Below are 15,766 nucleotides of genomic sequence, written 5' to 3'. Positions count from 1 at the left end.
AGAGGAATTCAACTTCACTTCTTTTTTCTTTTTTTTTTTTTTTTTAAGATTTTATTTATTTATTTGACAGACAGAGATCACGAGTAGGCAGAGAGGCAGGCAGAGAGAGAGAGGAGGAAGCAGGCTCCCTGCTGAGCAGAGAGCCCGATGCGGGACTCGATCCCAGGACACTGAGATCATGACCTGAGCCGAAGGCAGCGGCTTAACCCACTAAGCCACCCAGGCACCCTCAACTTCACTTCTTGATAGGAGGTGGTGAAGTCACAATGTTGAAGAGCGGGTGGGATGGGAAATGTTGTCACAGCCATCTTTGGAAAATACAGTGTGCTACAGGAACTGTCAAGGAAACCCGAATATAGTCAGTGCTGTGAAAAAGGGACAAGCGAAAGGCTTTAAGGATGCAGAAGGATCTGCCACTTTTGATTGGAGGGATAACCTGAAAACAGGACAATTACACATTTTTTAAGTGATAAATTAAATATTGAAAGAAGGATAGTGTTCTAAAAAGTTCAGTTGTAGGGGAAAACATTCTAGAGAGAGGGAATAAGAGAAACAGAGGTGTCAATTATTAGGGATTAGTAAAGTCTATATAGCCTTTTTGGCCAAATCCAGCTTGCCACTTATTTTGTTTATTGGAATCCAACCACACCCCATTGGGTGATTGACCACAGAGACTGTATCGCCCAAGAAGACTAAAATATTTCCTGTCTGGCCCTTTCTGGAAAAGTTTGCTGACCTCTAACCTAGGTTATTAATTGATTTGTTTATCCAACAAAAACTTGTCAAGAGCCTGCTGTAGGCCCGAAACTGTATCAGATGTTTAATGGATGATGCTGAGCAAAAACAGGCAACACAAACATAATTTCTATTGTGGAGGATGATTTCAGAAATTATGACATTTGAGAGCGATAAAGAAAATAGCAAAGAGAGTTGAACACTTGAGAATTTAGGAGGAGTGATCTGGGAGGCTTTGTTGAGAGGATAACTCCGTAGGGTAAGACCTGCCAGGTGGGAAAGAGCCAACCACAGGATGTGAAGGATGGAGATAAGAGTTATCAGAGAAGCTAAGGATGTACACAGAGTTCCTGAGGCAGAAAAGATGTTAGCTTGAGAGAATAATTGCAGAGTGGTCAGCATCTATGGGGTGCAGTGAGCAACGTGGGGCTCATGGCCTGAAATGAAGTTGAAGGCCAGGTATGGGCCAGGTCTCAGAGACTCTTCTAGGTCATGAAAAGGATGTATGCTTTTACTCTGAGTTTAACAGGGAACCACTTGAGAGTTTTAAGAAGGAGAATTAAAAGAAGAAAAGAAAGGGAAACTCTGACTGCTATGTGGAGTTTCACACAGATCAGGGAGGAATTGTGAGCTCGGTAAAAAAAAAAAAAAAAACAGCTTATAACGATTCCAGGTAAGAAATAATGATGGCAAGATCTGGAAACTGTGCTTCTCAAACTTTACCGTGCCTATGCATGACCTAAGATTCTTATCAAAATGCAGACACTGACTCAGTAGATATGGGGTGGCGCCAAGTTTCTTGGATTTAAACAAGTTCCCAGGTGACTTGGCATGGACCACACATTGTGTAACAAGGGTCTAGAGGTGAAGACAAAAAGTGGGTTTTAGAAAATGTCTTCTGAATCATTCATTTTACTAACACCTTTTCATGACTCAAAGTCTTAAAGTAAGTTTGCAGAACAAAACCACGCAAAAGAAAAAATCCAGTCCAGGCACTTTCAACCATCATAAATAAACCAGCGCTAACTAAGAAAGCCTTTTTCAGGGCTTAAGAGATATGACATACCGGGAAGCTTGAGTTTGAGAAAAGCATGAAATTCCAACCAGTTAATGAGGGGAGTGCCCAGGTCATGATCAATTTTATTAATTTTTCCAATAACATTTTATTCAGTGAGTTGACATGAAGAACAGATCATCTCTGCCATATAAGAGATATAGTATATTTGTGAATAGATAGACATAGAATTTAATGTACCATGAAAAACATTTCTACCAGCAAGGGAGCCACTTACTCTCAGTGTAGGGTGCAAGGAGGGACCCTTAAAGGGTGACTCAGAGTCAGAGAACAAAGAAAGAGGAGAAAGTTATAGGGAGAGTAAGAGCTGAAAGTTTCTAGAGAGTATAGTGAGAGACACCTGCTTTTATATTGCAAGGTCTCCTAGCGCGGGCTGTCAGAAGGTATCTTGTCAGCTTTCAGAATGATGTATAGTGTAGCTAGTGTGTATATTGCCATTGATTCTAGTCAATTCTAATGGGCAAGAGTTCTTTAAGCTGCTAGTATGGGCCTGTGCCTAGTAGAAACCCAAGAACAAAGAATGTACTGTCAGTGACAATAACTAATGTCTGTTAGTAACTAATAACAGATAAGGACACTTGAGGCCAGAGATAGAGTATGGCCAATTCAAGTCACTTGCCAGAGGTGTTCAGCACCCAAGGTGGAAGAACCAGAATTTCAGCCTGGCTTGTCTTGCTGCAGACACTGCCTTTGCTAGAATGTACCATTTATTTCGAGCGACAAAACCAATACATCTAAAACAGTTAGAGATAGAAAATCAACATTATAGTTACAAGCTAGTTGGCAGTGCCATTTCAAAAGGGAAGTAGCCTTATTGTTTTTCTTCTGATTATAAAAACAATGCTTTTTCTCTGTAAAACGTTTCATTACGGGAGAGTATAGTAGTGCAGGAGATGAACATTCCCACAGTCCTATTGCTCTACCTAAGGCCAGAAGTAGCTACTTAAACCTACCTTTTTGTCTTGGGCATGCTTTTGTACCATCGCACAAAAAGAAATAAGCATTAAAAAGGTGTATCACACTACATATAATGTTAGGAAATCTGTTTTTCCCCACACGCTAAAAAGCTATCCAAAGGCAAAACTGCACTTCTCTTCTTCCTAAATCCTTATAAAGATACATACAATTCTTCTAGATTGATGGGTAATTTCTTGGCTGCTTGATACCTACTTAACTTCAGCTACTTCGAGAATGATGACACAAGTGTACTAACATCAGTCATAGTAGCCTATCACCATCTTTGCTTTATTTTAATTTTTTTTTCAGTGTTCCAAAATTCATTGCTTAGGCACCACTCCCAGTGCCCCATGCAATTTGTGCCCTCCATAATACCCACCATCAGGCTCGCCTAACCCCCCTCCCAAAAACTCTCAGTTTGTTTCTTATGGTTTGTCTCCCCCTCCCATCCGTCCTTGCTTTAAAAGTCATCATCCTCGCTGGCAGGTCATAGGGGATGCCCTTGGGACATGCGTGCCGTAATGCCACGACTTTGGCTCTCCAGCACGTGGCTTCATCCCTTTCTAAATCATTGGCAATGTGTGTATGTTCTGTGCGTGTACATGTATTTGTACAAAACAAGTCAGTCGGGTCTATTTGGGTGCGATTACGTGCAGTAGACTCACTCACTGGAGACGTACACTCTTCGATCAGCTCTGATAAATGCATGCAGTGGCGTAATCACCACAACACTGAAAACATAGACTACTTCTTTACCTCCGCATAGCCCTTCTTACCCTTGGCGTTCAACTCCTTCCTCCCATTCCTGGCCCCAGGCAATGGCCGATCTATTTTCAGGACAAATAATATTGCCTTCTCAAGAAAGTCATGGAGATGGGATCATGGTGGCTGGCTTCATTCACTTGGTGTGATGTGTGTCCATGCTATTGCGTGGGTCAGTAGCTTGTTGCTTTTTACTGCGGAGCAGTAGTCATGTGTGGCATAAATATGCCACATTTCGTCTCTCCCGTCACTGATCACCATGATCCATGTTTGGAGTGTTTCCATTTGGGGGGGCATAAAAAATAAAGCCTCTAGGACACCTGTTTACTGACCTTGGTATGGACATACTTTATATTTCCCCTAGGGAAGTAACTAGGAGTAGAACTGCTGGGTGGTAGAGTGTGTGTTTAACCTGAGAGGAAATTGACAAACTGTCTTCTAGTGTGACTGCACCTTTTGCATTCCAGATCTTTACCAACACTTGGTAAGGTCAGTCTTTGATTAGCCACTCTAGTGAGGTTTAGTGGTATGTCTTGTGGTCTTATTTTGAATTTCTCTGATGACTTATGATGTTGAACTTATTTGGTTTCATGTTCATATTATCCTTTCACATATTTCTTGGAAAAATAGATCCTTTCTCTATTTATAAAAATTACAATTTCTTCTTATAATTGAGTTATAAGGTTTATTCAGGTATAGCAGATATAAGTCCTATAATAGCTCCGCCTATATCTCATATTGTCCTATAACTTTTGGTTGCTCTCTTCCTCTGTTCTGTTTTGGTTTCTCCCATTCCACCCCCTTAGAGATTCGGAGGAAAGAGCTAATGAGTGGGTATGGCCTCCCTTGTGTCTGGGCCCCCAGGGAAACTCACTATCACTTGGCCTTTAAAAATCTGGTAAGGGCACCTGGGTGGCTCAGTGGGTTAAGCCTCTGCCTTCAGCTCAGGTCATGGTCTCGGGGTCCTGGGATTGAGCCCCACATCAGGCTCTCTGCTTAGCAGGGAGCCTGCTTCCCCCCTCTCTCTGCGGGCTGCTCTGCCTACTTGTGATCTCTCTCTCTCTCTGTGTCAAATGAATAAATAAAATCTTTTAAAAAAATTAAAAAAATAAAAATCTGGTAAAATTTTGGTCTTTTTTTCTTGTTATCCACTGTTACAACTACAACTTCTTTTCTTCCAAGCTCTATCGAGGATGGAACATTTCTCGTGTCCTGTCTGTCCTTAGGGAGGCTTCTCATCTTTTGAAATTCATTAGTTCACACAGCATAGTGTGTGACCACAGCTGTCTTAGAGGCTAGATTTTTTAAAATACAGTTTTGGCAATTATCTGACTTTTTGTTTGTTTGTTACAGTGAAAGAAACATTGTCTTGCTGCTTTCTATATCTTAGGCAAAGTGGAATTACCTCTACCCTTACTGTTAATGTGACAGAAAGACTCCATTGCTGGCACCATTGGAGTCAGTCAGTCCTTCTGTCCCTTTGTGGACCCAGCGAGTCCTCTGTGTCTGTGCTTTCAGAAAGTGGAGGCTAGCACTGGGGCATGTTCATGGTCTCCATGAATGACCCGGTTGCTAATGTCAATAGCACTTCTACATGTTTTTCTGGTCCTCCTCGCCAGCACCATTGGAGGAGTATCTTTCTCCTCACCTTGCTAAAGGTTTTTCATGAAGTCCTTATTTGTGATAGCTCTCTGGCCATAAAAAGCCTTCATGTTCTCCTGGCTTTGCTCTCTGGACATTTAACAGGAGTTCTGCTGGGGCTGATTTTAAGGAGTACAGCTTTCACCAAATGTACAATTCCTGCACACATAGTCCTGGGCTGAGACTTTCAGCTCTCCCCTGTGAGTCCCCCATTCCCATGAGGGCCTCCTCTTGTCTTGTTGTAACATATCTGGAGCTTCAGGAGTGGTCCAGTGGGTACCTCTGACCTGATGGTGATCTTCTGTGGTTCATACTCTCCCAAGGCCCATATCTTAGAGGCCCTGATATACTGGAATTCCCAAAAAGAACTTTTAAATTAGACCTTACTTTAGCAATCCTGGCTATAAATAATATTCTATGTTCAGATCCTTACATTTGGTTTCCAAGATGCTCTTTTGTGTCTAAACATGTTGTCCCTGCATTTAGCCAAAGCTTAAAATGTGCAATTGATTATCTGAAACCAGTGCTGGCTGAATGCCCCAACGCAGGCTGGTTCAAGATGTGGGTGCCCCCTTGGCTCCAAATCCAGCCAGGAATGTGATCCTTTGAAACATACCCTGAACCCATCTATTCTATAGAAATGGACAATGGAACAAAAGCTAATAGAGGGATTATTGTTTTAGAAAAGTCCATGCACTAGCATGATGGTAAACCCACTGTGGCTTTCACTACTGAAGCCCATATCCCAGCCAAGTCTTGTGTGCTCAGCTGAATGTGGTCACTGGTCAGTGAGGGTATGGCTCAAATTGGACTCTAGCAAAGGCTGTGAGGTATGATAGACATGGTCATCAAAACTTCACTTCCTGCCTTCAGTGCTCTCTTGAGGTAAGCTCTTCACTGAAGCAGGTGGTCACTTAGTTGTGAAATGTGACTATAGGTTATTGATCTTTTGTCTTGCTGGGTATAGTTAAATATGAGATTTGGAGTTAAGCAAACTTACCTTCTTTCGTTCCCTCACTCCCTCCCCAGGAATTGGCGAGGCTCTATGGATGAAACTGGTCATATTCTGTCTCTGGGCTGTAAAGCAGTTGGATTGCCTCTCCTCTCCTTCCCCCTTCCCATGAAAAGAGATGACAGTTTAAGAGACCTCTGTCACTAGATTATAGACCACAAAGCCCATTCTGCCAAAGGAGGCCTATCCCATTGATGGTTAATGGCCCTGCATTTATTAAAGACAGGGCCACAGAGTCCCAAATCCCCACATCTCACAACTCAAACGCTAACATGAAGAACATCCCGATTGACTCAGGAAATATATTTCCCCAAGACCAGTGGTTTATGAAATTTATTCTTCAATTGGCTGATCCCTTGAACAGTTGTTTGTCATAATCAGATTTTGAAACCATAGATCTCCTTTCTAGGGATGATTGTGCTGTAACCTCTGGCTCCATCCAGGCTTCTGGTCTGGGTCGAGCAGACCTCCTGGATGAATGAGAACCAGAGCTGTCTTATCAAATTGTGGCAGTTCTCGTTTTGTTTAACCGTGCTGGAAATTAGTTTTTCAGGCACTGATCTTGACAGGTCAGCTGTCAGAAGTGGGTGTCTGTGGTCATAAAATTCATCGATCCCATAAACAACATTCTGTCTACAAAATACGAGAAGTCAGAATCGACGCCCTTATGTACAAACGAAATGGTCTGCAGCTGTATGACTGAGTGTCAGGACTCGTATGGGGGAAAGGTTTTTCTGGCTTCCCATTTATCAAGCCCATCAGCCTCATTTGGCGTTCATTGACTGAAACTTTTTCCTTGGCGTTCTGAACCAGGAGAACCAGGCACCCTCAGGAGGGAAGGCAAATACAGTCTCTCCTAATCTGGGTCGGCTGCAAGTTTGGGAATCCATTTAAAGGCTTTATTTTATTAAAAAAAAAAAAAAAGAAGAAGAAGAAGAAGAAGGAGAAGGAGAAGAAGAAAGAAAGAAAAGAAACCTCCAGTGGAGTCCATTAGATTGTGCTTTTTCTGTGTTCTGGTCTTATGTATCAGGTGTTCAGAGGGATGGCCTCACTCAGAAATGAAGGATTACTACTCTGGTCTTAAGATTTGGGAAAGAACACAAGGCTTTGTGGAAATGGGGGGATTCACTCAGCCTGAGGCGCTCGGCTTGAGGCTGATGTGAGGGAATAATAAACTTCTCTGCCCAACTCAAGGATCCTGGTTCCTGGAACATGGTTGCACTTTGATGTGTTTGAAGGCAGAATTTTGGTTTCACTTTGAAGTATTTTTTCTTTCTCTGTCAGAGTACAGGATGCCCTGAAGGCCAGGGAGAGAGAGGTCTGTATTAAAAAACAAAAACACACAAAAATAAAAACCTTTAAGTCCTCAATACTTTCAGACCAAAAAAAAAAAAAAAAAAAAAAAAAGAGGTAATTACAGGCTTGGAGGAATTTTTTTTTTCTCCCTCTCATGTACCTGCACTTTGATTTAAATGGTTTTTGCCTTAGGATTACTGTCCTTCTTTATTAGTGGAGAAAGATTATCCTGTCTTCATGGAGCTGGACCTCAGCAGTGGTCACTTCCCTGTCTCCAAACCTAACAGGTGTACCGGGCCCCATATCATCCTGGAGACATCATAGAATGGGAGACACCATGCTAGATGAACCTGTAGAGCCTGTAATTGGCTCTTCTAGGAGTTGGGGATGCTGTGGCCACAGCTCTTGGCAGCCAGAAGACTGAATTTTGGGGGGTTCTGACTCTCAGACTGGTCATGACACACGAACAGATTATTTAACTCTGATCACTCTCCTCTACTCAGTCCTTAGTCCTACAAAGCATGTGACAGGATTTTGTCACCCCTGCTAGTTATTTTGATCAAAAGCTTATTTTCCTTTCTGTGACAATAGTGAAAAACCTGTTGAAAACATAGGACAGTGTCAAGAAGTTGCAATGATTATTCATAATCCCACCACCTGGCTATATTCACATATTACATTTTAACAAAGCTCCTCCCATGTTTACCACCACCCTTTAAAAAATGGTTTTAAAAAACCATAATTAGGCTTTTATTGCACACATGGGTTTATATCCTGATTCTTTAATCTGTGGTTATTGCTTGGTAGCAGATTATTTCAAAGTGATTTTTTCTTTTGAATAACCCCCTAATTGTTCGGTAGGCAGAGAAGTATTCTTATTTTACTTTTTAGATAAGTCAATGGAATCTCAGTGGAGTCAAGTTTATTCAAAATTTTAAGCACCACGGTCAAACGTGCTTTCTGAGGTCACCCAGGTAAGTGATGGAAACACAACTAGAATACAGGTCGGTCGACTACAAAACTTATGCTATTTTCATACCTTCAAGTTCCTCTCTTCTTCCCCAGATCTTTACCAGGTATAGTAAGTTGATCTTCAAGAGGAGAACATGGCATTCAAAGCAAGGTTGGAAACCCTGAGCTGGGAATAATCAAGGCAAGGTCTAGTCCAAGAGCCTGAAGTTCTAGACAGTTTATGAAGGGTTTTGATCTCAGGGGACAAGGTGACAAACCCAAGTAGTACACACTAAGGTCCAGCATGGAAGAGAGTGGAGGTTATTTCTACCTCAGCTCTGTGTAAATGGTGGCCATGGGACTAATAAACACTGCGTTAGCTGTGAGGAATGCGTCATGCCAATGTACCATCTTAAATGGAGAAAACTGGGGGTAGACTATATGGGCAAATTCTGCACAACCTCTACAACTCTTCTGTAAATCTAAAACCATTCTAAATGGAAAGCTTATTTAAGCAAAACATGAATAAGAGTGTACCAGACCCAACCAAAGAGGGATGGTATTACAGGCTGGAGGGAACTGGAGAAAGCGTGCCGTGTGAGTTGTGTGAGGAAGGTGAGGGATTTGGTAGGGTTGGAGTGGACCGGGCCTACGTAAACTTAAGTGAGGCTGATCATCAGGTTTGGATCTCCATAAGGAAGACCTTTCTCTTAGGCCAAGCTTCAGAGTGTTAAGATTTATTCTGTAGGAAATGGGAAGTCATTCAAAAATGTTCATTAACACCTTCTTGTTTGTTTATTTATTATAAAGGTACAAGTCAGCACAATGGAAGAGGCTGTAAGAGAGAGGCTGGGAGTAATGAGATCAATGGGGAGGCTGTTGCAATCCTCCAGGGCAGGGGGGCTGCTGCCTTGAGCCAGGCAATGAGCTAGAAGAAGAGGGTTGTGTGGGCAGGCATTGAGAGACAGAGCCCGTGTCACAGCTGAGCTTAAAATTCTACAGGGACAGGGCTTCATCCCAACTGGTTTTTCCTGCCTCCATTCTCCATTGCCAAGACTGACTACAATCACAGTCAGTGACAGACAGTGAGTAAAGTTTGGTCAGGGCCAAGCTGAGCCCCATCCCGGGTCTTACTCAGGCAGGTGCTGGCACAGAGCGGAGATGCCCCTTCACCTGTGCCACAGAGGTTTAAAGCAGCACATGTTAGGAATTCAAGCCGTGTGGCAGGGCAGAATATCTGGTACCTGAAACAGTATGTCATCGTGAGGATAAGACCGCCTTCATTTTGACTTTGTCAGTCATCGGGATGGTTCAGGGACCTTCTCAACACCACCCCACCGGGGGTCTGGTGGATTACCCATCAGGGTTAAGCAGTTCCAATGCCTGGGCTAACCAATTAAGGGGATAAGATGTGAGCAGCCCAAACACACAACATGAGTCCCTTGGTCCATGTCACAGGGTCCAAAAAATGCAAGGGATCAACACCTTTTGTCTGGATTTGTCTCTTCCCTTTGACCAGCATTTTAATCTGATGCAGGACTTGATCCTGGGTCCCAGTGCTGTTTCCAAGACCCAGAGGGGAAAGAGCCATGAGCTTTCCCTCTCACTACGCCAGTTCCCAGAGTGTGGCATCTTTGATGTCCTTGAACAGGACTTTGGGCAGATTTTAACTTTGCCCTTTCCTGCAGTGCCCCTCCAATTAATTGGTGGTGGCTGTGAGGAGCTCCTCAGAGCACACGGCCATGCTCTTAACTAAATGATTCATTCATCACTGCCAGGCATCCTATTACTTAGGATGGAGTGGGTCTTAGTTGGTATTGTGTCCAAAGTGATAGCCGGAGTTTCTAGATTCCTTTTAAACTGCTTTTACAACCATGTACCTCATTCTGATAGTCCTGCTTTAGGCCTCAGCATTCTAGTATCTTCCAGGTAGTCAAAGCTCAGAGCCTAGAGCTTGCTGCAGATGTCAAGGCTTAGGGACATGCTGAGAGAGCCATCGTGTCCTTAGGTAGCACTACTGGTGGCTTCTTTAGGGCACCTGGTGACATTTCTCCAACAGAGGGATAGTTCTTCTGCTCAGCCTAAGCAGGGCAATTGTGGGTTTTCTCCAGTGAAAATTGGATGCTGCCCACAGTGGTCTGCTTCAGTGGTGGTCCTGGATCAGCAGCAGCAGCCTCACCTGGGAGCTTGTTAGACAGGAATAATCACAGGCCCCGAATCAGAGAGTATGTATAAAATCCCTGGATAATTTGTGTGCATATTACAGTTTGAGGATCCCCTGCTTTAATCTATAGCAGAGGTTTACAGTCCTGGCTGTGAATTAGAATCACCTGGGGAGCTGAAATATTCCTATCTAGCCCACTACAGACCAATTAAATTCAAACCTCTGGGGGCGAGGCCCCACCTCCAATATGCTTTAAAAGCCTTCTTATGAGAATCTAATATGCAGTAACCTAGAAGAACAGGGTTTCTCAATGAGGACCGCTGGTGAAGCATTACAATTCTCCATGCCTAAGTGCTGAAATCCTGATTAAGTTGAGATGGGGGCTCATATCTGCTTTTTTTTTTTCTTGTTCCATTTCACCAATTAGTGATTGAGAATCATTGATCAGATAAGGAGTTCATCGTGGTTCCCCCCGGGCCCTGCCGAGATGCAGCGAGGGGAAGCAGTCTGGAGAATATGTGTGTCTCCTATTGTTCCTGAGCCAGCAGAGGGGCTCCATAACCAGCTTGGGGGGCCCTCTCAGAGATGCATCAGGCTCTGGGAGAGGCTCTGCAGGCCTTCCTTATCAAGGAAAAATTATGAAATTTGCCCTACAGTGAAGACAGGCAGGGAGCTCTTAACCCCGCTTGCAGCAGGCATCAGGGTGTAAGACAAGCCACAGAAAGGCACCTTTGTTACCTGCTTCCCTGCTGAGTCTCATCCTGCCCTGGTGGCAGCAATGGGTGAACCCAAGGGGCCATCTGGCCTGGGCAAGTCAAAGGAGTAATTACAGAAAGAAGACACTTTGTGGGAGACACGGTGACATGACCTCAGTGGGTGGACATAATAAAATTAGAAATATTCATTCTAGAAACAAGTTCTTACCAATTGGTTTTATTTTAAAGATGTGGCAAGTCCTCAAGTTCCAGACAGGCTAATGGAGCAAGTGGAACTTTCTGCCACACCTTTATTCTTTTGAAGGTTTTAAGGGACTGCTGTCCTCCTAGCTGCCTGATTCAGGACCCCAGTTTGAGAAGTGAGTTTCTGAGGTGCACACAGGTGCCCGTTCTGTCCCTCACACTCCCTTTTTCCTCCACAGCTGGCGACGTGGGACTCAGAGAAGGGCCTGAATGGCAGCCTGCAAGAGAGGCCCATGGGCAGCCGCCTCCAAGGACTGACTCTCAAAGTGGTGACTGTCTTGGTAGGATCATGGGCATATTGGGGAGTTTACCATTCAGGCTTTCGAGCCAGAGGCTTCTGTTTGGCTTAATGCTGGGTTTGGAGAAAAGGGGATCTTGTGTCATGGCTCAAGTGTTCATAAGGCCTTTATGGCAAATAATTTTGCAAATAACGAAGGAAGAGTAATGTTGGAGATTCTGCCCCAGCGCCTTCCACCGGAGGTGACTGGGCTGCTCTAGAAGAGGATTACCGATCTGGAACCACGGCTAAGCTTCCAAGCAGGCACAACTCTACACGTTCCTGGATATAACCAGTATCTTGACCTACTGCTGGTCCTTAGGAGAGCTTTGCTCATAGCCAGTGTCCCTGGACAGTTGCTTGGCGGAACACACCCCTCTGGTTCTCCTGATGGCCCCATGTGACACAAGCTTCATAACAAAGACCCTTTATTGCCATTTGTCTGCATAGTTGTCCTGGCATCATGGATTTTTACATCTTTAAGAGACCTTAGAATCATCTTCCTATCAATTTCTTCCTTCACCTTTCCAGGGCCCTAGGAGATATTTTCGATTTACCTCTTATTAACTGGTCAGACCTGGTTCAAATGTCCCCTCGGTCACATCAGGCATTGTCATCTCCTTGGTTCTAGAACCCTTTGGCCACAGTGTCCTGCATTCCCTGTGTGCACATCACGGAATAAGCATTATACATACCCCCCCAGGCCCCCTGTTAAACTGAGATCTAGTCTCTGGGGCTGTTTGCCAAAAGCCCCCTTCTTGTTCAGTTTTATAGGATTGTGGTGGGGAAGGCTGAGGTGTTTTCCATGCCCTACAGGAGTGCACAGGACACAGCACAAAATGTGTATATGTGGCTTTGGGCTTGGGAACTGCGAGGTTTAATTCTGTCCTGTCCTTTGACATACGGTGTGACCTTCTCCCATGAATCAGAATCCATTTTCTAGTACAATCTGATAGATGTAATACCGTCTTCTCTCAATCTAATGTTATAGAGCTTTTACTGTCGTTCTTTATCCTGGATGAGAAGTCACCACATTTCTTATGTGGGTCCTGAAGAATTATGGTATTTCCTAAGGACAGAGTCCTGAATGTCACAAATAAAGGAATGAAAACAAATCATGTCATTCTGGCTATAGGGTTCTGAGCAGAGGCTGGGATAGCATCATACAGAACAGGTAAATCTCCATTCCTCCATCAATATGTTGATTGGAGGGATCTTCCTATCTGCTGTGCTCTGAGTGTCCATAAACTGCTTTTTAAAAAAAAAAAAGGGCAGAGATGTTCAGACTCCAGGAGAAAATTGGGTAAATACATGCCCATGATCTCAAACATTCTAGAGCTATGATTCATCACATTAGTCGCTCCAACAATCCCCTGGAAACATGTGTGTTAATAACCTGTTATTTAATTGAAGAACATCCATTCTGTTGTCCTCAGGAAGAGCCTTTCGTGATGGTGGCTGAGAACATCCTTGGACAGCCCAAGCGCTACAAAGGGTTCTCTATAGATGTCCTGGATGCACTGGCCAAGGCTCTGGGCTTCAAATATGAGATTTACCAGGCCCCCGATGGCAGGTATGGTCACCAGCTCCATAACACCTCCTGGAACGGGATGATCGGGGAGCTCATCAGCAAGGTAGGTCCCAAAAGCAGGGTCATGGGGAAGGGTACCCTAGTCTGCTTCTAGGGTGATATCTAAATTTGGCCCATTAGGCAGTTAGGACTGTGGAACTAGCTAAGGAGATCACAGCTTACCACTCTTCACTCATCAGAGCTCTCTTTTCTTCAACCCACCCCTCCCCATCATACCCATTCCTATTCTCTAATTTTCTCATTCCCTGGCACTCTGTTTTCCTTCTGTGCCCACTGCTGCCATTCCTTTCAAGCCTGTCCACTGAGTCTGCTCTGTCATACACACTTCCTGTAACCCACCCACACGTTTAGGCTGAAACAGGAACTTGGTTCTCACAGGAGGTATGAGTGAGGGCTTATTCTTTTCTCCCTCATGGCCTACAGCAGGGGTGTGTATACACAAGTTCATATGTATGTGTGAGTGTGTGCATGTGTCTTCAATGTTGTGATACATTTCCCAGCTCCTTAGATTAATTTCAGATAATGACACTTCCTCTTTCCTTACAACCTGGGTTTTCATTGAGACTCATGCTCATGATATGAGGCCTGTTCACTGTGTCCCCATCCCCACCCCATCATCCCATGTCCTCTGGGTTATTTCCTGGTAGTCATTTATGATGGTGGCATCTGTTCAAATTCTCTCTCTCTGCTGTTGCTGCTGCTACCAACTTTGACATTGCAGACATCTCTGGGGCCAACTGTGGGCTCCCAGTGTTTTGACTGCCTCGCTGTCCAAGATCTTGGTTTGTGCTCCATGTCAGTGCCCGACCCCATGCATTTTGTCAGCATCTTATGCGTTACCATCACTGTCCACTCCATGACTATGACTTGTTGTCCTGAGTCTTTTGAACCTTTGCTCCTAGAACACAGGTCCTTTGCTTTATAAACCCGTAAACGCAGACACAATCTCCAGTTCCTCCTAAGCTTTAAAAGAAAATTTCCTGCAGTACTAATTTATATAAAAAATTCACCCATTTTGGAATATACTATTCAGTGACTTTTAGGAAATCTACTGAGTTATGCAACCATCATCATCATCTAGTTTTTGAGTAAGTCCATCAACCCAGTGAGATCCTTCACACTTATTTACAGTGAAATCCCATTCCAACTCCAGCCCTAGGCAACCATTGATATATTTCCTATCTCCATAGATTTGCTTTTGTGAACATTTAATGTAGATGGAGTCCTACAATATGTGGTCTTTTGTGTCTGGCCCTTTCCACTTAGTACATGTATTTGAGGTTCATCTTTCTTTAAGATTTCTGATACCTTGGGATACTGCATCCTTTCCTGCCTGGTGTGCCCTTGGTGTTCGACCAGATAATCCTGTTCCCTTCATCTTTTGTAATTCTCTTTGTTCTTAGTTTCTTATTGTACTGAAACTCTGACTTGATTATATTATCTACCCTCTGACTTTGACTTCCAAGTTGCTACATACAATTAGAGAAGAAAATCACAAATTTGCCTAGATGGATATATGAATAGTGTGTGGGCTTCAAACTCAGGTAGGCCTTCAGGACAGCCAAGTTCCTTAACTTGTTGGACCCCTTGGCTGTATTCCTTAGAGACTGTTTCAAAGTTTGTCTTTCTCTTCAAGCAATCCAAAAGTCTTTTCTCCTAAATTAAAACAAAGTGCTCCTGTATTAGGCAAAGAAATGAAGATTTGTGGGCTTGAAATAACTACTTCAACTACCTGTAAAATTCACATCTGCAGACACCTGCTCATACTCCAGGTTCAGAAGTGAAGTGTTTTTCCCTGTGTTACAGGTCACCCCTCTTCCTGTGTCGTAAGTCAATCCCTTTGTCCTTCTTCTGGACCTGGCTTCATAAATTACTTTCCCTTCTTCCTATGTTGTAAAGCTATCTTGTTCCACTAGATCTCTTCTTAGCCCTTACATATGCTCTGAATGACCCAAATCTTTAAAAAGAAATCTCCGGATCTTGAGTTTTTGAAAAGAGAGGCAACAAGCAGAGATGCAAATGTGACAGTTCTACAGGAGAGCTTCACCATCATTACCTCCAGCATTTTTTCTTTATACTCTAGATAGGTTGTTGGATTTCACGTTTATTATCTTATTTTATTTATTTATTTTTTGGATTTTTTAGTTAACATCAATACATCTGCCCCTCTAGCCCACATATTAAATCTGATAAAATTTTTTTCTGATAAAATGTTTTTATGTATGTTTTCCCAATTTATTTTTTTAAAGATTTTGTTTATTTGAGAGAGAGACACACGCACGATGTGAGGGAGGGGGAGAGAGAATCTGAAGCAGACCCCTTGCTGAGCACAGAGGCCGACTTGGG

The 15,766-nt window shown here is 43.4% G+C and overlaps 1 protein-coding gene across 2 annotated transcripts in view; it reads left to right on the top strand.

Annotated features, from left to right (window-relative positions):
* The window catches only part of GRID1 (glutamate ionotropic receptor delta type subunit 1), a 682,834-nt gene that overhangs the window by 556,426 nt on the left and 110,642 nt on the right, over positions 1-15,766 (top strand). For both annotated transcript variants that reach the window (XM_032312358.1, XM_032312359.1), the window contains exons 9-10: positions 11,732-11,833; positions 13,266-13,463. In XM_032312358.1, the coding sequence (XP_032168249.1) occupies positions 11,732-11,833; positions 13,266-13,463 (300 nt within the window). The remainder of the gene's footprint in view (positions 1-11,731; positions 11,834-13,265; positions 13,464-15,766) is intronic.

The sequence above is a fragment of the Mustela erminea genome, chromosome 14, assembly GCF_009829155.1.
Source record: "Mustela erminea isolate mMusErm1 chromosome 14, mMusErm1.Pri, whole genome shotgun sequence".
NCBI lineage: Eukaryota > Metazoa > Chordata > Mammalia > Carnivora > Mustelidae > Mustela > Mustela erminea.
The sequence above is the reverse complement of the archived record's forward strand: the minus strand, read 5'-3'. Positions and strand labels throughout refer to the sequence as shown.